General features: G+C 40.0%; 1 protein-coding gene across 2 annotated transcripts in view; it reads right to left on the minus strand.

The window, feature by feature from the left end:
- Positions 1 to 25,944, minus strand: part of LIN7A (lin-7 homolog A, crumbs cell polarity complex component) — a 36,618-nt gene that overhangs the window by 1,802 nt on the left and 8,872 nt on the right. Inside the window, exons 2-5 of one of the 2 annotated variants that reach the window (XM_069955670.1) lie at positions 9,614 to 9,732; positions 5,866 to 5,937; positions 2,102 to 2,311; positions 273 to 484 (exon numbers count right to left, since the gene is read on the minus strand). In XM_069955670.1, coding sequence (XP_069811771.1) covers positions 273 to 484; positions 2,102 to 2,311; positions 5,866 to 5,937; positions 9,614 to 9,732 — 613 coding nt within the window. Of the gene's footprint in view, positions 1 to 268; positions 485 to 2,101; positions 2,312 to 5,865; positions 5,938 to 9,613; positions 9,733 to 25,944 lie in introns of both variants that reach the window. The other variant, XM_069955671.1, reaches the window with a different exon arrangement.

The raw sequence follows: 25,944 nt of genomic DNA on the forward strand, positions 1-25,944 counted from the left end.
TTATGGCATACAGCAGCATCTGTTTTTTACCATCCATTTTTGCACCTGTTTTTTTCTAAATAGAGGCACCAATGTTTTATATAGCTATTATTGGGTGCAGTGGTTAGTTACTATGGTACTAAGACTTGTTCGGATACAGCACAACCCATGACCATATTTCAGATAGAAATATAATCTCTTCTCACAGTTTTCAGTTGAGAAACAAATAACCCTGTAGACACAATTACATTGATCACAGGGAAAAAGTGAAAGCAATGAAAACTCTCACCTACGACATATGATTTTGCTGTGCCTGCTGTTGTTGCTGTTGTTGCTGCTGAATTAGTAACTGTTGTTGTTGCCTGCGCCTTGCGGTCCTCAGCTTCTCAAAGCGAGCCTCCATTTCATCCAACACCTTTGGTGTGTATCGCACTACGAGCTTGACACTGTCTTTTGCTGCTTTTAACAGCTCAACTGCCTTCTCGTGATGTTCCCCTTCCACACTCTGCATTTATAGAAATAAAAATATCATTAGGCAAACTAGCTGCCATATAATGGAAAAAAGTGGGAAATAAGCTCTTTAGTGTAATAGACCAAAACAGATGAGCATACAATGAGAACCACTGTAAGGCTGGGTTCAAACACAGTATATTTCAGGCAGTATTTGGTCCTCATGTCAGGTCCTCATAGCAACCAAAACCAGGAGTGGATTAAAACATAGAAAGGCTATGATCCCACAATGGTCAAATTGAGTGGATGGCCGCCATATAACGGTAAATAACTGCCATTATTTCAATATAACACCCTGTGTTACATAATAACATTAGTAACATTAATACCATTAGTAATAAGTATATTACAATTATAACCCAAAAAGGGGGAAACCACCCTAAAAACCTGCAAGTAGCTCAATTTAATAGAAGTGTATGAGCATTTTTCCAACTACCCATTTTATTGCAGACACAAAAACACACACACACACACACACACACAAAAAGGAACAGCTCACCGCAAATGGCAAGATACAGACCTAATACACATATGAAAATCCCTAAAAGCAGCCCCCCAACTGCTAAAAAAAAATTCTATAAAAATAACAAGGCTCTTGATTACCATTTGCAAATACTGTAAACCATCCCACCACGATAAGGTGGCCTCATGCCAGGATGGACCTACACTGTAATATGGCATCTCCATGGCATATAATAAACCTATGCTCTGGGCATGCAGAATCTAACTAATACTGGCAAAAATAATAACCACCTGGGTGGGATGGGAGGAGTGCACAACCAAGTAGAGACCTTGGGGGGCTGCTTTTAGCAATTTTCTGTATTGGGTCTGTGTCTTGCCATTAACGGTGAGCTGAGTCATTTTTTTGTGTGTTTGCAATTTCAGCCATAGCAACATGCTCCTACCTAGTGTGAATGGTGTTCTAGGAGAGCTGACCAAATCTGTTATTTTGCCTGTACCCATTTTATTGCTCCAAAATAAGAAAAAAAGCATTGTTAAAATGTTGCACAGTTTTGTATTTTTTAACTCCTTTGCTGAGCCATGTGTTTCCATGGTTACAGACTATAAACCCTGCATGTAGTTTTCTGCAGTCATGCTACATGTTTTTACTAATTCATAGACATTACAAGAAAAGATAGATGAACTGATTTAAGACCTTTTTACACAGGCCAATTATCAAGTGTTCACCCGATAATGTGGAAAAGGGCTAGCGATCAGCCGACAAGCTCGCTTATTGACTGATTTGATTTGTGCAGCGAGTAAAATCATCATTATAGGCCGCACATCTCTCTAAACAGGAACTCAACTGAACGCAAATATGAACAATCACTGAATAGTTTTTTTGGTTAATGCCCAATGGACCCCATTGACTTTATTAGGGTCTGTTGGGTTTCTGTCATAATGCCTGATATTTTAACAGACAAAACTCAAAATCATGCCATTTTGTCCAAAATTTCTGGCACAGTGTTCAACCAGGGCTCCTAATGTCTGTGACGCAGATATGAACCTAGTCTAATACAAGCCTATGGTGAAAACATGCCACTATATAACACATACTGTATATTGTGCATAACACTGAATAAGCAAACAAATAGGGACATAGTAACCATACCACTCCATTAACTGAAAGCAGCTGGTCTCCCCTTTTAAGTCCACCATGTCGTTCCGCCACACCACCTGGAATTATGCGACTAATGTAAATTGGCGAATTCTGCTCTTTTCCTCCCATGACATTAAAGCCAAGGCCTTCATCAGTTTTTGGCAGCTCCACAACACGTGGGTGAGAATGGCCTTCACTAGCAGCAAATGCAGCAACTGTTGCCTATAAGAAAAATTAAATTAAAATTAAATTTCATATTTAATAAAGGCCACTTTTTCTTTTTTAAATAATGTCCGGTATTGCTGATTTATAATTGAAGTCAATGCAATGCATTGATGTCAGTGGAATGACAGCTGCCCAATGCACACAGTGCATGAAATGACAGATGTTGTTTGCACAGATGTCAAAATAATGATCATGACAATTATTTTTGGATGTCTTTTGCAAAGAACGGACGTTATTTTCCAGTTGTTCAGATACAATTTTTCTTTTTTCATCGTCCTTTCACTGTCTTTACTATTAAATTCAATGGACTTTTCAATTAAAGACACATCCAAAGGCCAATTAGTCCACCTGAACTAGAATAATGTACCAGCAGCCCTCATTGCACTGCTGGAGGACTGCTGAAACAGGCTAAACCATGGACATTATTTGATACTCAAAACAACGGCCGTTGTTTTAAGCATCAAACAACGGTCAGAAAAAAATGTCAGGTGAACATAGCCCTAGGCTGAGTTATTGTGTGACCTTGGTGTAAGATTCATTCTCTGACATAAACAGAATTACCATAAGAAGCAAATGATGAACCCATGATAGCGCTATTAGCAGGATGGAAAAGGTTTATGCATAATTGAAAAATGATGTATTTTCATAGCTAGAAAAATCCAGCTAGCAAATTTACATAGTGCATCTGATTAAGTGTAAAAAAAAAAAAGGTTTTTGCTTTATCCAGTAATCTCTATTCCAATTTACATAGCTCTGAACCTCTATGCAAACAGCATTTGCCTAATGAATCAGAAAGATCTTCTTATCTCATTTAGACATCTTTTTAAAGAAATAATTTGTTGCTTTATAATCTAAAAAGGAGGGTGGTCCCAGCAGGGGGCGCTGCAGACTATAATAGAGCATAAGTGCACTGATTTTAAAACGTTGTTAGGATGTATTATTAAGCTTTAAATACGGCAAGTCTAGGGCTAATTAAATCCCACAGTCAAAGTTTATTAAAGCTGAATGTGTCAAATCGAAATCATAATTCTAATATTCCAGATGGAGCCGGAGCCTGACTACCAGGAAAATTAGCAGTTAGTGTTAACCCTGAGTAAGAAAAAGCAGCTTGGAGTGAGTTTTTAGTCACCAGTTTCTATTTTCATGGGCAGGTTTTTCTTTTTAACCCTTTCCTGACCAGGCACATTTTCATATGTCTATAGACTATGCTGGACTGCTAAAGTGTTTATAGTCTATGGATAGTTGTTAAATTTTCAATTGGATTGAGATCTAGAATGTTTGTTGATCATGTTATTGTGTTGATATGACTTAATTAAATAAAAAAAACTTAAATACTTTTTTGAACTATGCATTATTAACCTGAAAAATGACTTCATTTTTACTTATTTTTTCTGTCAGTGGAGTGAGACAAGTGTCCAAAATTGTCCATTGACTATTGAGTAGAGATGAGTGCAACATGAGCGTGCTCGAGTTCAATCATTCGGCATTTGAATATTGGTGGCTGGAGAAGTTGGACACAGCCCTAGGGAGCCCGAAAAAAACATGGATACAGTCATAGCATGCTTAAGTTGCGCTCATTTCTACAGTTAAGGTAATGACTTCCATGTACTCTGGTCCTTTACCAGACATGTAATGCTTTGTCATAAATAATATGGAAATATGATTATTTTCTTTAGACATATCTTTATATGTTTTATGAGAATATCACCAGATAAAAGATTCAGAAACATCTTCTCAAATGGAGATTCATCACTGAATATCACCTTCATCTCCTCTCTTTAGTCCACTGCAACCTTGTTTTCATCTGTTTAGATTTTAGTTTTGGTTTTTGTTGTTTTTTCTATAGGTAAGTAACATATACATTCAACTATTGTGTTAAAGTTTGTTTGATTTCTGTTGTTTCAATTGACAGCTCACTTCTTGGGGGACATGTTTTTCTGTCCCAAGCCAAATCCAAGTGATAAAAAGTATCCTGGATCTGCTGTACTAACTTAAATACAGTATGTGTATTGTACTTGTGTTATGCAGACAAATACAGTAGTGTTATGGAAACAACTGACAAAAAAACTTATTGAATTGTAGGTTTTAACCCTTAATGATTAGACCTAAAAAGCCCTTTCTGTTTGAGCAGCTAAAACATTATTTATTTTACTGATGTGTCTTCATGAGGCTGTTTTATGCAGCAGAAATTGGACTGTAGTTGGTGTAGTTTGGTGATACATATAAATTGCTGTCATTAGTTGATTTATTTTGTAATGTAATATGAAAATAAAAAAACTTTAGGTGTCTTTTTTTTAGTTTTTTCATACTTTTTTTTTCTATATCCCAATAAAGGATTACTATTTTTGTTTCATAGTTATAATAAGTAATGTTAGTATACTCCTGTATGCTAATACATTATATCCTGGGTCACTTTCAAACAGGTTGGGGCTAGGGCTACACTTACTGTGCTCTAGCAGCAGGCACAGCAAACAGACAGCCCTGGGGTCCTTTTTAGGTCCATAGTGCTGACTGTGAAGCCCTCAAGGGGTCAAATGTCCAGTATAGAGGTTCCTCTAATCCTTCTTTTGCTCCGGTGGTCGCCTGAGAACCTATATGTACCTTTGTTTTTTATAGTGTGTAAAGTCTTTGGCTTTCCATGCATCATGGGAATTGCAGTTTTGCAACAGCTGGAGGGCCGAGGGTTCCCCATTTCTTCTCTAATCAATTATTGGCTTTTGGCTTATATTCCACCTGGGCATTGTTCTACACTGCACCTCAGTATGTCCCCGATTCTTTACATTGGCTCAGAATTTTATAACATAATCACATAGGTCTGTCTGGTGATAGCTCCTTTTTAATGTTGCTACTTATTTAAGTAGAAAACGGAACTGGATATATTGCTGAATCCATTATGTCTACTGTTTTTTTTATTTTTAGACATTAATTTCACAATTCAATACAGCAGCAGTGTTTAGTAGGCACCCCCACCCTCCTTATTTCGCACATATAAGACTTGCAATAACATATTCTAGTGTTAATGGAAAAATATAGTGTGTTTTGAATGAGATTGCTTGTGGTTACTACACAATGGCAACAAAGAAGTAATATGTATGTAAAATGTGCCATAAGACTATTCTAACAAAAGCAGTAAATGAATGTTCCATATTAACTCAAACAAGTTCTCTGTAAAAGAAAATGCTTTTATATAACAGTACAGAAAAAAAAGCACACAAGTGGGTGTAAAAGAAAATATGTATTTATTACCGGAAATAAATACTTTACTTACATACCCTGGTAACCAAATGTGGCTTCTTCACTGCTTACCAGACATTGTTCTGTACATTTGTTATTGCCTATACCTGGTATTGCAGCTTGACCCATCCAAGTGAACATGAAAAGTTGCAATAGCAGGTACAGCGCTATAAAATGCATTGAGCTGTGTCTGGTAAGCAGTGAAGAGGCTGCAGGGCATTGCAGTCTCTCCAGTTAGCTGAATGCTGAACCCCAACAGATCTGATATCAGTGGCCTACCAAGGGACAGGATATGGGACAAAATATAGTGACCTTACCTTTGCGGTGGCACGAGCACGAAATTCCGGGCATCCATTAATAGGAATTGTTTCATGCATGTATTGGTAAACCTGAAAAAATGCAAGGGGTACAAGGTAAGCAGTTATGATACAAAAAATATCTTAGATCTTATATTATATTATTACAGATCTTATATTAGATCTGTAATAATATGCACAGAAAAATCCACCAAATAGATGTTTCAAAATCATATTTTTCTCCCAGTATGTCAAATAATGACACATTACTATGTTATGAGCTAAAAAATGAGGGGTCTAACTGCCAAAACAAGAACCCGTTTTTACAATATGCTGCCTTGTGTTAAATGCTGCAGCAGGTGCTGCAACCTTACAACTTGAGGCTATGTTCACACTGCGTATGATTCCGGCCGTAGTTCGTACGCCGCCGTACATGTGCGGCTGAAACTACGGGCGTGGGAAAAATCGGATGCGTACGAACCGCGAATATACGCCCGTAGTACAGTTATGCTTCCCTAGCTTGATTCGAAGCGATCTGAAACAGGTAATTTACTTGGAAATCTTCGGCCAGCCCAATAAAACTGACAGAACCTTTTGGATCGAAAAATCAAGTTCAATTTGGCTGATATAAATACTTCGTACGGGACCGCATGGAAATCCACGGCCGTGAGTTTCAACATTTCCGTCCTCAAACAATGGTCTTGTTCATTTTTAACGCCGCCGCATACGATCCGTCCGTAAGCTTATACGTAGTGTGCATTGTGTGGGCGTATATCGTATACTTTCAAGCGAACGCATTAACCTCAAAACTATGTGCGTATATTCGCGGTTCGCACTACGGCCGGTATTATATGCAGTGTGAACATAGCCTTATTGTCTGCAATGAATTGAGATGTTTGGGTGGAGAACTGGCAGGAGTGCTGGGGGAGGGGAGTAAGCAGGGTGGGAGGACTGGAAAGAAATGTTCTAGAACTTGTAGTACTGAGCAACTAATTAAACAGGAAGTACAGCCAGAAAATATGCTAAAATAAAATTAGCACTTATAAGAACCACCAATAGAAACACACGTTTTTCAGTATACACAAAAACAGAATTGCTGTAAAAATAAAAATGTAATAATTACTATTCTAAGAAACAGTTTGACAGGACTATATCTGCTTGTTGACCAAGGAAACATAAGGCATCTCAGTGATTTAATGAATATCATCACTTTTGGAAATAAGCTTCAATTTAGGCGATTCAGAGGCAGTAATCCAGTTGGAGAGAATCTGTTTGGCTCTGATGGCAAATGAGCTTAAACTTGCCCAAACAAAATGCTTTGGCTCCTTCCTGAGTATTTAGTGTGTCATTAATAGTTTCACAGCTTTTTATTTGTGTCATAATATTATGCCTAATTAATGCTGTAATATTTACCGTATATTCATTTCAAGTGATGCTCTAGAACAGTGCTTCTCAAACTATTTCTACTGGAGCCTCACACAACAGACCAAGGCAATGCCTGGACTTCACCAGACTGGCCAAGAGGATGCTGGGCCTCACTATCTGTCCATTTAAAAGCTGAAAATAATACTAGGGCTAGCTTACACTCATTTCCCAAGCTCTATATACTAATAAAGCAAGTACAAAATAAATTAATAATGTTGTTAACATGGAGATTATGGAGAACTGTGCAGATCATAGTTACTTTTGTAAAAACTGGCTCCCCTGCTGGGCCTCACCAACAACTAGGGGGCGCCTCACTGGCGAGGCCCGCCTCACAGTTTGAGAAGCACTGCTCTAGAATGTAGTACTATACATATTGGGACTTATAAGTAAAAACTGCTGACAAGTCCACAAATGTTTTTTTCATGAAGTTTTTTAAACCCAAAACGCCTTGTGTAAATTGCAGACAATTTCAGTAAGTGTATCACTGATGCAAAGATTACATTTGTGTGTCCTAGCTCTACCATAGCATAAATGATGTAACATTTTAAATATTACACTGAGATATTTATACAAAACTCTATATTAAAAACAATTAAAAAATACATCATCACATCTGTCCCAATGTTAACAGGAAACGAGAAATGCCCACTCCATCACTGGCTGAAGTGGGTTGAAATGAAAGCAGGCAGTATCAGGACCAGATATCATTAGGATAGGTGTAGGTGAGCATATACTTGTATTATTTATTTTTTTATGCCAATACAAGCACAAGCACCATCACAAAAAAAATATTTAAAACAGTCCCTTTTAGACTTTTATTTTATGTTTAAAAGTGCTCAAGATAAAAGTAAAACCATACTAAGGGGCCCTATTACACCAACAGATTATCTGACAGATTTTTTAAAGCCTAAGGGCCCTATTCCACCGGACGATTATCGTTCGCATAATAGTTAACGATTAACGATCTCAAACGACCGCTATTGCGAAAGACCTGAAGACGTTCACTCATTTCCATGGAACGATAATCGTTACTTATGATCGTATTTGCAATCATTTTTTCTTCGCTTTTGCGTTTGTATCTACTGCGAACGACCGAACGACACCTTATTCAATGCGAACGATTTGCGAACGTTTTGCGAACGAACAACGATAAAAATAGGTACGGGTCTTATAAAGCGATCAACGATTTCTCGTTCGGTCGTTAATCGATAACTGCATTTCAACCAAACAATTATAGTTTAGATTGGAACGATTTAACTATAATCTGAACGATAATCGTCTGGTGGAATAGGGCCCTAAGCCAGGAAAGGATTAAAAAGAGTAGAAAACTTTCCTGTATAACCTGTTTTCTGTTTATAGACTATTCCTGGCTTTGGCTCAAAAAAATCTGTCAGATAATTTGTTGGTGTAATAGGGCCCTTATTTATCTACCAACAATCCACTGCCAGAGCTCCTCCCTGCTGACGTCTCAACAAGTAGGAAGCTTAGGCATTAACTTAGGTGATTTACTGCTGCAACCAGTGACTGACTAAGAGGGCATTAGCTATGTGTCAGGATAGTGCAGGGTGCAGTTAAATAGAAGATAAACCTATACTTACTGTCTTTGCTCCTCCCCTTCTTCACTACCTTGTTTCAGGATTGCACAAGGACCTTCCTGCTCAGCCAATCAGTGGCCAAGATTCGACATCACTGATTGGATGAGCAGGAAGATCCTTCTGCGACACAGTGCACGAGATATCATAAGGATAGCAAGGAGGGCAAGTATAGTTTAGTTTATTTCTATAAAACTGCCCCATGAGGACAGTTATAAATAAAATTCTCCTGACTCCCCCTTTAAAAAGGTTGCAAAATAATGTTTGTGCAGAAGGCCTTAGGTTAGCCTCACACATGGCATATTTGCTGCAGACATTTTTGTGCCTGTTTCATATACATTGTTTTTAAAGCACAGGGCATGTACTACAGAAACCCCATTTAGATGTATGTAATGGATTTTCAGTTTTAGAACAGTTGTTCAATTAACTGGGGGGGAAATAATAATAAAAAAGTCTAAAGCAAAAACTTTTTTGTCTTCGTTGCCCATAGCAACCATTTACAACACAGTTTTTTTAGACAGTTATACATCGCAATTATATTTTTGGGAGTAAAACGATGCAAAAAGTACGGATGCTCCCACAAACACAGATTTATGATTCTGTAAGAGCAACCAAGCACAGCTCGGCTTTCATCTTACCACAGTAATCTGAGGAATTAAACCTGAGCTATGATTTGTTGCTTGGGCATTTTTTTATTCTTATAATAATAAATGTGGCCCAATAGTTTTCCCCCGCAAATGCCCTCATCATACCTCCCTTATAGCAGTACAGAATTCACTTTGCAGAACTTTCTTCAGAGACTGTAATTTATGCACTGGCACCTCTCCCGAATTTTCTAGTTTCTCCAACAATTCTATAGCTCGGGCAACATCTGAAGAAGAAAAACAAAAATAATTATGCACAGGCAAGCAAATATACAATCGCCATACAAGACTTGGCTAAGAGGAAAATGATTCCAGGATTTTAAGCAAGCGGTTTCAGGCAAGGAATGCAGATTGCTATTTTACTTTCACAGTTTAATAGGATTGTACACTATTACCAAATACATCTAAACAGTGTCAGCACATAAAGAGTTCAGCTTTGCAGCATACATTATGTAAAATGTCTGCTATTGAGAGTGGCTACAGAGCAATCGAGGTAAGAAGGGAGAATTTAGACTTGGAGCCAAGTCTGACTCACAATTGCTCATGAAGACTAGATAAATGCAAGAACAGTTTCTTCAAGGTCTGTTTCACACAAGCATATCAGTAAATGACTGTAATACGCATCTAAAATACACATGTATTGTGAATATAATGTCATCAGTATGTCTTTAGTATTGAGATCATATTTCCATACAGAAAATATTGATGAACCTTCTTTATGGAATTACACTTTAAACATTAAATTTACTAATAACATGCTGATCCAGTACAGATCAAATACAGGACACATACGGATGAATTCAAACTTTATTCCTTCCTATTAGACTTTAGTTGGTATTTTCCATCCACCAAATAGATGAAAGTAGCGCTTTTTGCATTTTGAATGCATGTACGTGATTTGTATACCTAGGTAAATAGATGTAAAGTAATAAAGATATAAAATAGACTTACATTTCTATGTCTCATGTAACAACCTTAGGGTTCATAGCAAACTTTTGATTGCCTCCCCCTTTCGCCCCATCCGACTGAAGGTAATCCTCCTGTTCGTTAGCACTCCGCCCTGTAGATAGCATATGTTAGGCATCTACCCTGGTATCCCCCCACCCAGTAGATAGTGCTCCATGGTAGCCATGGTAGGCATCTCCCCTACTATCCCCCGGCCTAGTGTCCCCCAAAATAGGCATCTCTCCTAGTAGACTACCCCCCCAGTACATAGTGTCCCCCAAAATAGGCATCTCCCCTAGTATGCTACCCTCCAGTACATAGTGTCCCCCATGGTAGGCATCTCCAATGGTAGTACGATAACAGCTCAGGAGGCCCAGTTTATTGCAGGGATGGGCCCCCTGATGTGCTGGGTCTCATAACAGCCATTATGGCTGCTATGGATGCTTTGGTGGTAGTTACGCCCCTGCTTAGAGGGCAAGATGGCTAATCAGGTCAAAAGTCAGGATTAAGATATATTTAAACAACAGCCTGCCATCAGCCATATTTTTGTGCAGAAGTGCAGAATCCTTCTAACTTGGCATTCAAATGACTATTGACAGTAGATTGCAGTACAGCCATACAGTCGGGGCTTCCTAAATGACAGTTTGCAAGTCACAAATGCAAGACTGGAACAATTGTAATAGTCTAGTAGCCAGCCAACAACCATTTAGTGCAACAGCATTTAACATCACTCTTTCTATATCCCACATTTTATTCGCTACTAGGGGGACCCTCCTATCCACTCTGTTCCTAATTGGGGGAACATATCTACTGGGAGTTCTAAATATGTTATGGTGGACATGCCTGCTTAATGAAAGGACCTGCCTACCTACTTAATGAGGGGACCTACATATCTAATTAATTAGGGGACTACTCACCCTTAACCTAACCCACCTATCTACCTACTCTTACTAAAACAATATTATTTCTATGTGGGGCACGATGGATGGATGGAAATTTTGCACAAAGGTGGGGAAAAGGTGGAGAGGATGCTGGAAGACTCAGGAGATATTCATACAGCAAATTCTGCAGAGTTGAGTTGTGACTTGAACAAGTTTGCTCCCCAGCCAGGCGCTCAGCTGATAGTGTTGGTTGTATGCTGACTGGCAGGTGCAGCTGCCAGTCAGACTAGGTGTTCTCAGGAGATTGGAGTCCAAGGCCCCAATCAGTTCTGGGGCTGGGACTTCACCTCCCATATAAACCTGTATTTTCCCCTCCCTCCTTGCTTATGATAGAGCCTCATACCCTCAGTGTATCTTGACCTAGCATTGTAACTGATTTGTTGTTATGGTATCTTTGGCTTTCTGACTTGGAATTTTTGACTACTCTTTCAGATTTCTTTTTTGTGCCTCACAGACCGCTCTGACCAGAATTTGCCGTCAGAATTTGTGTTTTGTCTGTCTTGTCCGCATTAAGTGTCACACATGTACAGGCTAGGGACTGTCGACCAGACAGTCAAGGCAATTAGGCAGGGACAGTGGGATGGGTGTCAGTGCCAGGGCATCACCTGTCTCGTGTCATTCAGTTCCCTAGATCTGATACTTGTCTAATTGGACTGTACCTTCAAATTACATCAAAGACATAAATTGTGAGGAGGTGGGGTACTCAACCAGTGGTTTTCCTATAATTCTATTATTACTTTCTTAGAACTTACACTTTGTAACCTTATTTTCTAAATAAACCTTTAACTGCGTTAATGTACCATGAGACAAGATGCTGTATCAGACATAAGTTTGTGGAGAATTTGGGATTGTCCAAAAGCCTGTGTTCCTTCTGCGAGTGATCTGGACAGGAGGATCCATGGGACAGACAAAGGGGACACAGGTGAAAGTTCCCACCAGTCTTTCCATTATTTCTCCTCCACAGGTCTTGATTTGGGAACCTTGTCTTTAAGCGACTTTGTCAATGACACTCACAGGTGACAACTTTTTCTCCTATTTGTGTATGTCCCATCAAGTGGTTGCTCATAGCAATTAATTGTAGCTCAGTTATCAGCTTTGGTAAAATGATTGCTGAGCTCTGATTGATTGCAATGGGCAGTTTATGCCAGTTTCTGTTTTACAGACTTTCATAGGCCTAGCTTTCTAACTTGTCTGTAACTGACATGCAAGTGCTGGGGTTGGATAGTAATGCAAATTTATTTAGTTTCGCTGAGACCAAGTACAAATTGGTCCCACCAACAGATATTGTTTCCTTGTAGTATTAGTATTTATAACCATTGTAGTATTACTGTGTATTACATTGCTAAAACCATAGTTTCCCCATCTATATGCAGAGGAATATAAGGATGCCTTCTTAGTCGTACCACAGAAGCAAATGTAGAAAGCCTAAAAAATGTTTGCAATAATAAATCTGGCTAATGCTTTCTTTTCAGTCCCCAGTTGTTACTAAGCCACTGCACCAACCTGCCCCCGTATTGGTTCTCCCCCATTTGCCCTATTGGTATTATTATTACGCCTTAGTTACAATGTTTTAAACGTAAACCAGTAAACAAACGTGACCAATATGCTGGAGGCCACATCAGAGTTGGAGGAAGAGGGTCCATGTGATTGTGCAAAAAAATACTTTTTTTTTACCCCTTACCATATCTCAAGTACTTTACAGAGGGAAAAAATAAATAAAAAATTGATGCTTTAAATGCTTTTATTGATGGTCTCCCCACCATCTTGTCCACTCCTAGCAGTGCAGCATGTAACTCAGCATGCCTTCTCCGATGGGATTTTCTCAGACTGATCTTCTGCCTTAGCAGTTAAACATAGATCTTAGAAGAGCAGTGTGAAATCTTAACATGTGACATGTTGACGGATGCTCTGTTGCTTCCAGGTCTTCATTTCCTTACCTGGCTGCTATGTCATATGATGCAGCAAATGTCTCAAAGGGGAGGGAGGGCTTATTAAGTTGATGCAACATTTTTCTTAGGCCCATGAGTTTACTATAGTTCCAGCAACATATTTGTCTATTATACTTTACTTGAAAAACGCTATAATAATTTAATACTGAAATGTCTCCAAGAAACACCAGATTTATCGTCTACAATAGGTTAATGGTATGAGGGTATGTTTTAGGGTGGGTGAAGTCAGGAGACAACAGCCTAAAGTTCCACAAACACCTTCAATAACTGACAGCCCAATGATTGCCTAGCCATCAGTTATATCTCCCACATACTGCCTGTCCTCCCCATACACAGTAATGTTTGGAACAAATGCTCTCAATGCCGCTTATCTCTCTCTCTCTCTCTCTATCTCTGAACAAAGGGGTCGGCTGTGATTTTCTATCATGGCCAATCCCTATCACTACCAGCATCATCTATCTGTGGTTGTTCTAGAAGGTCCCACACAGCTTATACCAGCATCCATCCGAATCAGCTACAAGCAGCAGGTTTGGCCAGCATAAGTCTGAAGGCTGTATTACACAGCCGGATTTGTTAAATAAGCCTTAAAGGGTATTCCACTGAAACAGAACTTTTCAGATGTTGCTGCCCATGGTGATACTAACAATTACTTCCATACTTATTATAATCTATTCAGTCTCCTTCTCCTAGTTCTGAGTTGCTGCTTTTTGCTCAATACATAAAAAACTATGTGTGACGGCTGATGTAAACAAGTCTCTGGAAGGCTTTATCTGCAACTTTGTAGTTTTTTTGTAATTCTATAGGGTTAAACGGAAGTCAAGTGCTAATTAACTCAGAAGAAGGGAGAAGGGAGGAGGGGGTTGATAGCAGAGACAGACTGAACAGCTCAGATACAGTTTTTTTGTGTCTTCAGCAGAAAGCCACAGTTCAGAACTGGGGGAAGGAGACTGAATAGATAATAACAAATCTGGAATGAATTGTTAGTTTCACCATGGGCAGCAACATATAAAAAGTTATTTTTGGGTGTTATACCCCCTTAAGCTTCTACTAAGCAGACAGGTAATTTGCTATGTCACAGGGATAAAAATAAATTATTCCACACAGCTTCTTATTTGATTGCCAGTGACTAAATCAATTGTATATATTTTGTAAGATTGGAAAGTCTGTAATCAGATAGGGTTCACCTGCACTGCAGTTTTAATGTTAGAACTAATTGTATACTGTTCTCCGTGATATATGGATAGACAACATAAGCCCTTAACAATAGTATTTTTGCAAGGAAAGACTTCTTTCCTACTACCTTGCTTTGCCTCTTAACAGAATTGTTTATCCTAGGGCAAAGATAGGAACCATGGCAGGAGCATAGGGATTTGGGGTTCGGGCCATCCGGCGACAGAGCCTTAGCTGGCCCCTCATCCATCCACTATGCAGAATCACTTGAGACACTATTAACATACACACACATTACTGACTAACACAGACTCACACATGCTGACTGACTGGGAGGCCAAAGTGTGACTCACTTCACTATTCTAGTGCATTTGCTATTCCGGACTGGAACCAACAGGTCACTTCTATCCATTAGTTCCTATACTGACCCAGGTGTGGCTCACACCATGGCTGAAGTATTATGTAAACTGTGTAAATAAGCACTCATCTGCTAGATTGGCGCTCGTTTACTGAGCAATTGTTAGTGATGTCCGTGCAGCCCTTGCCTTTAGTGTAAAATAATAATAAAGTATTTCCTTACCTTACCACATTCCCCACTGTCCTGGGGCCTTCTACGGTCTCTGCAGCTGCAGCTCTGCCTTCTGTTCCCTTCTGTTCCACTCAGCCAGTCACTGGCCGCGGTCATGTCTCGGGCAATGATTGGCTGAGCGGCCTGTCAGTGCACAGTCCGGACCAAAAGGGACCAAAAGCAAAGCTGAAGCTTCAGAGGCTGGGGTACTGTATACCCGAGGACACTGGAGAATGTGGTAAGGTAAGGAAATACTTTATTAGTTTATACTACAATCATCCATCGGCCCCGTAGGCCAACAATTTTAGGTCCTGATCTAAAGACATGTTCAGCTGATGATCGTTCTCAGCTGATCATTGTCTTAGTTACACTGAGCGATAATTGGCCGAATTGGCCCAGTTTGGCCAGTTATAGCTTTGAATAATAGGGCTCTTCATTATTTGATTTAATTGGAGTGATAAGGCATGAAGGGGGGACGGGGAGAGCGGAGTGGTAAGGCATGAAGGGGGGCCGGGGAGAGCGGAGTGATTATGCAGGGAGGGGGGCCGGGGAGAGCGGAGTGATTATGCAGGGAGGGGGCCGGGGAGAGCGGAGTGATTATGCAGGGAGGGGGGCCGGGGAGAGCGGAGTGATTATGCAGGGAGGGGGCCGGGGAGAGCGGAGTGATTATGCAGGGAGGGGGGCCGGGGAGAGCGGAGTGATTATGCAGGGAGGGGGGGCGGGGAGAGCGGAGTAATTATGCAGGGAGGGGGGCCGGGGAGAGCGGATTGATTAAGCGGTGAGGGGGGCCGGGGAGAGAGGAGTGATTATGCAGGGAGGGGGGCCGGGGAGAGCGGAGTGATTATGCAGGGAGGGGGGCTGGGGAGAGCGAAGTGATTATGCAGGGAAAGGGGCCAGGGAGAGCAGAGTGATTATGCAGGGAGGGGGGTCGGGGAGAGTGGGATGATAAGGCATGAAGGGGGGCCGGGGAGAGCAGAGTGATTACACAGGAGGTGGCTGCGACCTCCTCCACACTGACAGGCCCGCTCTGGAACATGAAGGGGGGCCGGGGAGAGCGGAGTGATAAGGCATGAAGGGGGGCCGTGGAGAGCACAGTGATTATGCAGGGAGGGGGGCCGGGGAGAGCGGAGTGATTATGAAGGGAGGGGGGCCGGGGAGAGCGGAGTGATTATGCAGGGAGGGGGCCGGGGAGAACGGAGTGATTATGCAGGGAGGGGAGGCGGGGAGAGCGGAGTGATTATGCAGGGAGGGGGGGACGGGGAGAGCGGAGTGATTATGCAGGGAGGGGGGACGGGCAGAGCGGAGTGATTATGCAGGGAGGGGGGCCGGGGAGAGCGGGTTGATAAGGCATGAAGGGGGGCCAGGGAGAGAGCGGGTTGATAAGGCATGAAGGGGAGCCGGGGAGAGCGGGTTGACAAGGCATGAAGGGGGGCCGGGGAGAGCGGAGTGATTACACAGGAGGTGGCTGCGACCTCCTCCACACTGACAGGCCCGCTCTGGAACGGGCGTCAAGTGACGTCCCGTGCTCAGGGAGGGCCGTTTCTATGGCTTTGAAAGCTTGAAAGTGCATAACTAGCTAGAGGCCGGCTGAGTCGGGGAAGTCCCCACACTTCCGGTCCGGTGACATGACGGAACCACGTGACAAATGTAAAAATAGAAAGAAAGAGAAAAAATTTGTAATAGAAACCAATGAGACATAGTAATTATATTACAAGACAAATACGTAGGGTAAATGTTAAAATAACCTGGAATACCCCTTTAAGGTTGCCATCTCACACAGCCCACACAGTAGCCCAGAGGTGGCTCCTAACAAGGCTGAAGTCTCACACAGCATATGCACTTTGCAAAGCACATTCCCAAACCAGCTCACTATCTCTCTGTAACTACACTCATTGTTGCTTGGTACCATTTAGGTGTTTCTTAACTCCTGGGATTTCACCTCTAAGAGTCCCACTGCATAGCTTCCTGCCATGGTAACATAGTTACATAGTTTGTAAGTTTGTAAGGATCCAGCCTGCTTTTGAACAATTTTGAACCAAGCATACCATTTGGAGGATAAGCTCAGATTTGATTCCTTCTCGGGTGTCCTATACAGTATCACCAAATGCTTTTTTTTTTTTACAAACTTTACTTCCTAGTTCTTTTTGGCACAGTACTTCAGTGCCATAATACACACTTCTGTGCCAGCATCAGGCTGTTCCTGGGACAGTTGTGATACCGGCACCGGCAAACTATCAATCCTATTGTCAAGTTACAGTATATACAATATACATGGCACTAACAGTATAATACAAATAAACATTCATATAAAGTGGAATACCTACAGTCTTTAATGTAAAATGGGAAGAACATACTTTAGCGACCTTACAGTTATAGCCCTTAGTAATATTTAAAGGGATTTCTTAGACATATAATGAACAGTGAAAGACCTTTTATGTTTAGAAAAAGGACATTTCAGAGCTTCCAATAGGGTGGATAAGGATTCCAGTTCAGTTGTGCGGCACAAAAGGTACTGAACCTGGTCTGAACAAGGTTCTGTTTTTATTTGTTCAGCACTACCGGCTTTGCCTCTTAGCCTCTGGCAATGCAAGAGTTACTCTACTAGCTTGATACCTGCAGCTGAGCAGTGAGGAGTTTCCCTTGATAGGCAGGTGTCTTTACTAGTTAGGCTAGTTAGGGTCTTTGTGGATCTGAGCGCTGGTCCAATGGGGATCTGGACCGGGATCCTAGTCCTCATAAGTAGTCAGCATGGCCAGCAGCTAGTTGCTGTCTATTAGAGCAATCTATGCTAATTGTACTCTCTGATATCCGCTGTGTGTATCTCTGACCCTTGCCTGTTCCCTCTTTGTCCTGTTTGCCGTATGCCCTGACTTCTATATCCTGTTCTAGTTTTCCCTGCTTTTTTGCTGATTTTGTATTTTTGTTGCCCACCGTTACCGACCCAGATTGTTGACCTTGGATTTATTGTTTTTGTCGCTGTTCTGTGTTTCATTCTATTGATTATAGGGACTGTGACCGTGGTTGTCTGCAGTCGCCTAGGACTGTCTTGTGGCAAGTAGGCAGGGACAGTGGGCTCACTATCCATGTCTTGTCACACTGCCTTTTAAAAGCAAGGAGAGGGTAAATATACAATCAAACCAGCATTACACAGTAACAAACTATTCAACATCTTAAACAAGAGGAATGACAGCTCTGTTTACAAGAGTTTACAATCTATAATTTTGCCGATAAGTTATATTTTGAATGTCCTTGGGTCTAATAAATGTATGTCTGTTTATTCTAGGAGAATAGGCATATTAGGGATAATTGTACCTTTTTATACAACATGTGCATCTTCTAACATAATGAAGAAAATAACAGGCTAGAGGAGAGAATATTTCAGTGTTTTTTGTGGCTCTTCTATAATGTTCACATACTGTACAAAAATACTATCAACTGGTTCAGCTTCATTTTCACAGGGAAAAGAATAACCACTTGCGTTTTCACATTTTGAATGTACACACATATTTACATTGTAACTGTATGTCATTTAGATGAAGAGCAGTTCTTTTAATGGTTCAGGGTTTGTTAACCAATTCACATATGTGAATATGAGTTCACACATGGGCAAATCTAAGACTACTGCCAGCACTCGTAATAACTAACGTTTCACAAACCTTTTGGTTGGGATGGATCCAAATGCTCTAAAGGACATTAGTTAACATATGACCAGTGCCATGTTCATACGCTGCACATTTTCCCACAATTACTACCCTTTTCTGCAAGAAGGTCTGAAACATTGCTGTTCCTTAAAAAAAAAAAAAAAAAAAAAAAAAAGGACTGGCAAAGCTATTTTTAGTACAGAGCCGTGCTGAGTGCCTAGAAACCTGTAAGAATTTATTGCAGAGAAAATGGATCGCCTTATTAACATGATGAAGACTTCAAGAGGCACTTACAGTAGAATTGTTTTATATATATATATATATATATATATATATATATATATATATATATATATTAAAATAAATCTAAACAAAATACATATGGATGTTCTCCATTAGGTATACTGTATTAGTTACCTAGTTTACTTGTGATTTGGTACAATTTTAATGGAACATACCATGTTTACAAATTTCCTTAAACAGTCCTGTGAGTCCCCCCACACACACACATCAGGGCCGTATTAAAAGCTGCTGCTGCCCTAGGCACTAAACCTGAAGACGCCCCATCTTGAAAAGCGTGGGGGAGCTTGGTTTTGGCCACATGCACTTTTCTACATATTGGGGGAGATTTATCAATTCTGGTGTAAAGTGAAATTGGCTCAGTTGCCCCTAGCAACCAATCAGATTCCACCGTTCATTTTCCAAAGAGTCTGTGAGGAATGAAAAGTGGAATGTGATTGGTTGATAGGGGCAGCTGAGCCAGTTTCACTTTACACCATGCTGGAAAAATCCCCCCCGTGGTCTGAATCACATCCACATTGTCCACATTGATTCAATGATTAGAGCCGTCTGCATATTGTCTGAAGGAATTCTCCCCACAGGATTGGTAGATTGGTAGATAATAGCTCCAGACCTGAACAATACCCCCCCCCCCCCTCAAAAAGACACCAGATTTACTGTCAGATCTGAACAGGAAGTGGGAGACTAAAAAAAAATTGTTTCTTCCCCCCTGCTCCCTGGTGCTGCCCCCCTGCATGGTGCTGCCCTAGGCACTGGCCCACGGGTGCCTAGTGGTAAATACGGCCCTGCTCCACACACGCACAGACACTATACACACACATTACATACACTATCCGTAAACTGCATACATTACATACTATACACACACACTGCTCACTACATAGATTATTGCATTGTTCCCCAACTCCAGTCCTCAAGGAACACCAGCAGGTCACAATTTGAGGATATCTAATACAGAGAACCTTTTTGGTGATACTTACTGCTCTGTCTATGAAATCCCCTGTGAAATACTAAGGTAATCCTCAAAACATTACCTCTTGGTGGTCCCTGAGGACTGAGGTTGGGAAACACTGGATTAATGCATTATGCATTACTAATATAGAGGAAGATTTCAAGCAATCTCATATCTGAAAACTTAGCTCTGATTAGTTGCTATGAGGAACAAAGGACATTCTTACTATAAGCTGTGTTCACACATAGTATTCCTGTCAGTCTTTTGATCAGTGTTGATTTTTGGTTGAAACACAACAATAAAGTGCAAAATTGTGCAATCAAAAAGTCGCATATGTGCAATCAAGGTGCCAATAGAAAGGAACACATCATGGTGCAAAAAATTACACCTCACAAAGCCCCATAGAAGAAAGGATAAAAGCGTTATATGCATGGGAATAGAGCAATTTTAAGGAACATATATGTGTTAACAGTGGTTTAAATTTTTTACAAGCCATCACATACAAGAAAAGTTACACATTACATATTTTTATATTTGTAATGTCTTAAGGTACATTTTTTTTTTCAATTTCACCGTGCATATAATTTTTTTCTGCTTTCGCAGCATATTTTATGCACAAATTCAACATGTCATTGCAAAGTACAATTAGTGATGCAAAAAATAAGGGCTCATGTTGGTCTGTAGGTGTAAAAATGCAACTGCTATGGCCTTTTAAGCACATGGAGGAAAAAACAAAAATTTGCCTGGTCCTGAAGGGGTTAAAGTGTCACTGTCGTGAATTTTTTTGGGGGCAGAAATCAATAGTCCAGGCGATTTTAAGAAACTTTGTAATTGGGTTTATTAGCCGAAAAATGCATTTTTATCATGAAAATTGTTTTTATCCTGAAGCTCTCCACCCTGTCTTCATTGTTCTCCTATGGAGAGAGCTAAATAAAAGACCAAAACAAAAGTGTCCTGTGCAGTTGCACACATAACATTACCTCTGCTGGTATATTCACACTTTGTTGCATTTGCTGAACGTTAACATGAGCTCTACAACACTGTGGACAAATGCTGCAACATAAGCATAAGGGAGGCATCTGATTGGCTCCATATCAGCAGGATAGCGACCCCATATAGCCAATGTCATTAACTATCTTCAGCATAAAGAAGAAAAAGTGATCATATGGTCCCCACATAGCTCTGATCCCAAATTTATCAAGTCTATCTGTCATTACATGATGAGACAGAAGGACCGGAGCAAGTCTACATGAACAGAAGATCTGTGATTAGTTCTCCAAGATGTTTGGAACAACCTCTCTGCCAAGTTTCTTCAAAAACTGTTCACGTTACCTAGAACTGATGCTGTTCTGAAGGCAAATGGTGTTAACACCAAATATTCATTGGATTTGGGTTTCTCTTTGACTTGCATTCTGGCAACTGATGAAAATACTATTAATACTTTTTAAAACAGATTTGACCTGCTCATATATTGTTTAACAATGCAGCCCTTCTGGCATCCTCAAAACCATGCAGAACGCCAGTCTATGCACCAACATCTGTTATTCCCCTTGAACTGAACTATAAATTCTACTGTGATGTTTTGAGGTTAAATCATGAATTCCTACTGGGTAATAATATTAGAGTAAAACTTGCGAGTTTAGATGCAAAATTTTTAGATTTATGGTTAATGTTTTATAACACAAGCAATGTGCTACTACAACTTGTTTGCCAGTCGATACATATACCACTACATGGAAGCTACTGCTCTACCAGTAAAGAAATGCCTTTTCTAAACATGAATGTCATGCAAGTCTTCTAGATATTGCAGACTTTCATTCCAGCTGTGCAAATTAGGTAACTATCAGCCAGATTCTTTTTCAGGTAACAGCTATTTTCCATGCCTCCCTTTATAGACATGCTGAGTCCATTGACATTGCTTATCTTCCAAGAGATAGAGCGTTAGCAGGTTAAATCTTACATCCCCAATACCTGACATTGTGACAATAGTAGAGTTCCACAAAATATACATTAGAGCACTGAACAGTCCTGCCAAAATAGTCAGATATTGCCAACTTTAGGTTAATGGTTTTTGTCTTCAGCTTAATAGTATCAATCAGAAGGTTAATAAGAGAATTAAATGCTGTAGTAAAGCATTTACTTATTCTTTTACATGGATAGTATTTTTGTATATAAAATAAATTGATAGTATTTTTGTTCTATAAAAGATATATAAGATAGATTACATTTGGTAACAAGACAATGGAAGATAGCGGCAAAACATTGGATTCACTTTTTTACCTACGATAAAAGACCAAGCCCTTAAAATTACAACATAGACGTTCTAAAAAACCCCACTAATGTCATGACGTGTAAATATCTAGCATAGGATTTTAGATAGAGTCTTGTTTTATTATTTTAATCTTTTTATTCTTTTAACTGTAATGGCAACAGCAAGTTGGTTTATGTATTAGAAATCAATACTTTCTATATACTAATCTACCCATGAACTATTGACAATACCCTGTATTTTTGGGTCATATACAGTATGTTCAGGTAGTGAAAAGGGAACAATGCATTTTATATCTGAATGGGTTTTAAAGCTAAGTAGCCTCAATATAGAGTTTCATCTGTAAAAAAAAAAAAAAAAAACAACATTCCTATAGCCATGATTTTGTATTACAATAATGCCAAAAGAGAGACTAAAATTACATCAAAGTAGAAGACAGCCTATGACACTCTGAATTGTCACTTTGATCATTGATGATATTTTGCAGCTGTAAGAGCTCATTCACATATGTCAGTTGTTTCCGGTCACTCCTGTTTTGCCTTTGCCAGTCACAACAGATGAAATGTGCACTTTGTTCATCAGTCCAGTGTCCATAATTAGTCCATAATCATGTAAGGGAGAAAAACTGATGCCACCGGACACAAAATTGACCTCACAGGAAACTATAAAAATCTATTTTGTTAACAAAGACAGACTGAAGTAAACAAGCCTTAGGTTCCTAGTTGCTGGGAGCACCACTGTGCAGGAAAAGGTAAAGCAGTTCTACATCAATGCAATGATTGGTGGGTGTCACAGAGAAATCATCTTTTTACCCTCCCCGAGGCTTTGAGTGAAATCATAAAGGAATGAAGGTTTCTCTTTTCTAAAGGAACTCTGGCTTGTGTATTTAGCACATTGCTTTTTAAAATCAACACTGTAGCTATAAAGACATCACTTGAGTTTGAGCTTACATACAAATGTTGGGAAAAAAATCTTTATAAAAATGACATCTAAAGAGCTATAATAGTTACATTCAAAGTTTTTTTTCTGATAGTACTGTACTAATGTGTGCACTGTAAAATGTAACAGTTCTAAATAAATAAAAAATAATAAGTACATCATAAAGTGATAAAATATAGTATGAAAATATAGCTGTAGTATACTTTTCACACCAATAAGCTTCATTGGATGGCAAAACCAATTATCCAAAATAATAATCGAAATAATAAGTTGCAATGGAGAACTACTCAATGTCAGGGAGCGAGCTGCGCACTCGGCCCGTGGCAATGCCCAAGCGTGAGGCCGGCCCCTTGCCGATGCCATCCCTGGCAGCTGGACCGGCCGGGTGCAGGAAGAGCACTGACATCGTCCCTAGCTACCGGCCCGGCTAGGTTGCTAAGGGCGCATTGGCTCCTGCTTCTGTTCTTGCCGTGGCCAGGGCTTCACCACCCCCAGCTGAACAGCTCAGGTGGTGGCTATTAAATCACTGGACTGGTGGCTGGTACCACCAGTCTGCTCTGTCATATGCTGCTGGAGCGGGAGTCTGAGCCCATATCACCTCCTGGGCTGGGACTCCAGGCTCCATAAATACTTTTCCTTTTCTGTCCTCCCTTGCCTGCGATCGAGCCTAGTTTACTAAGTGTGTCCTTACCTAGTGTTCCCTGCATTTGTGTATTTGGTATTCTGACTTTTGGCTTTTTGGACTTTGACTTTTCTCTTGAATCACGTTTTGTACTACACCACTCTCTTGTTGCTGACTTGGACCTCTGACCCTGTTATATTGTGTTGTGTTTGTCTTGTCTTTTGTTCCGTGTTCACTCATATAGGATTAGGACCGTCGACCGGCTGCTGTTAAGGCTGTTGAGGCAATTAGGCAGGTACAGCGGGGCGGGTGCTGGTGTCAGGGCTACACCTGTCCTTTGTTGTCCTGGTCCCATATCCTGACACTCAATGTTTTCTTTGAATTAGTTTTAATAAATCTTACTCATAGCAAACTGACATAAAAATGTATTTACTCATTTGTTATTTATGTCAGTTCTAACTGTATTTTCCAAATGTAATTGTGGGCTTCTCAGGGGCTTACATATACCATGATTACATAGAAATTTAGCATTCAACTGTTTCAGTGGCTCCTGTACATGGCGGTTCACATAATACCATTTAGAATCTCCTACTAGTCAGTGGTGAAAATATATTAATGATAGAACCCTATAGCCATTTTAATCAATTTTAAAAGAAGTGCAGGAGTCAATGAACCAAATTCTGATATCCATAATTCCAAAAGTGTAAATCATGGGCTGAAAAGAGTATTATCTCCAATCTCTGAATCTGCTTTTCAGCTACCGACATTTGATTAATAAAAGGGCTTACGCATTCCACCTTTGAACATATTTCTAATTTAGCGGCAGTAAAGGTGACAGCTGGAAGCCATCATTTATTATGGTTTGGATCATCATAGATCCTGTGATTAGTACTGTTGATATCCTAATGCCATACTCCTATGACAGATGAGTGAAACATGAGCAAAGGCATGGATTAAGCTTTCCTTCTGGATGGTAGACTTCAGCGGGTAAATTAAATGATGAAACCACTATTTAACAAATTCATCAAAGAGCAATGGGACAATGTAATATTTCAGAATGAATGAAAATATACAATCATCTTGCCGAACAGGTCAGAATTAGACAGATAGATAGATAGATAGATAGATAGATAGATAGATAGTTTGATATGTTGTTATATACTGTTTCCTGTGTGCATGCTGAAGGGCCCTGAAGCCTGAGTAGGGATTCACCCTTTAGAGTCCTTCGGTGACCTAGTTATATGCAGATGGAGAATCAATCTTAAATGCACTGAATGAGTTTGATTGTTTTAAGCCACTTTGTAAATCCCACAAGAGGAAACATACATGGGTGAATGCACACTCTACAGAGGAAACTGGATAAAGTGTATCTGTATTCAGATATTGTAGGAACTTTCATGAAATGAATCTGCCTATTATAAAGGTGTCCATTACATATTAAATGCATGTTACACAAATTCAAACGAAAAAGTACATTGACCCCAGATGTACTTATACTTTTTCACCAAATTTCTGTCTAAAATCTAGGGCACAGGACTTTATTCCACATTTATTATGTACTTTAGGCACTTTTGAGAGATACTGTATTTCCACTGGGTCAGAAAATGAGATGTGGCATTGGTAAAAAAGCAGGCATGGCCTAAAGTACGACACTATATGCAAAAAAAAAATGTGCCAAAATTGAGCATAAAATTCTGGCTAATTAATAATTGGTTTAAACTAACTATTAATTTATTAATCTAAGGGTCCATTTACACAGAAAGATTATCTGACAGATAATCTGTCAAAGATTTGAAGCCAAAGCCAGAAACAGACTATAAACAGGGAACAGGTCATAAAGAAAAGCCTGAGATGTTTCCTCTTTTTCAATCCATTCCTGGCTTTGGCTTCAAATCTTTGGCAGATAATCTGTCAGATAATCTTTCTGTGTAAATGGACACTTAATGACAAAACGATTGTGGATTTATGGTCATCAAAACCACTTATCCGTTGGTATGGGTGGCTCACAGAGTGTCATCCACAAATCTGGATTGTGACATGTCCTATTTTTTTGTGGTCTGGGCTCCTGGGAAATTTACAGATCATGGAAGCCACTGGTATATGCATTGGCCTGAAAAAATAGAATTGTGGATCTACAATTGCG

The sequence above is a fragment of the Dendropsophus ebraccatus genome, chromosome 1, assembly GCF_027789765.1.
Source record: "Dendropsophus ebraccatus isolate aDenEbr1 chromosome 1, aDenEbr1.pat, whole genome shotgun sequence".
NCBI classification, from domain to species: Eukaryota; Metazoa; Chordata; class Amphibia; order Anura; family Hylidae; genus Dendropsophus; species Dendropsophus ebraccatus.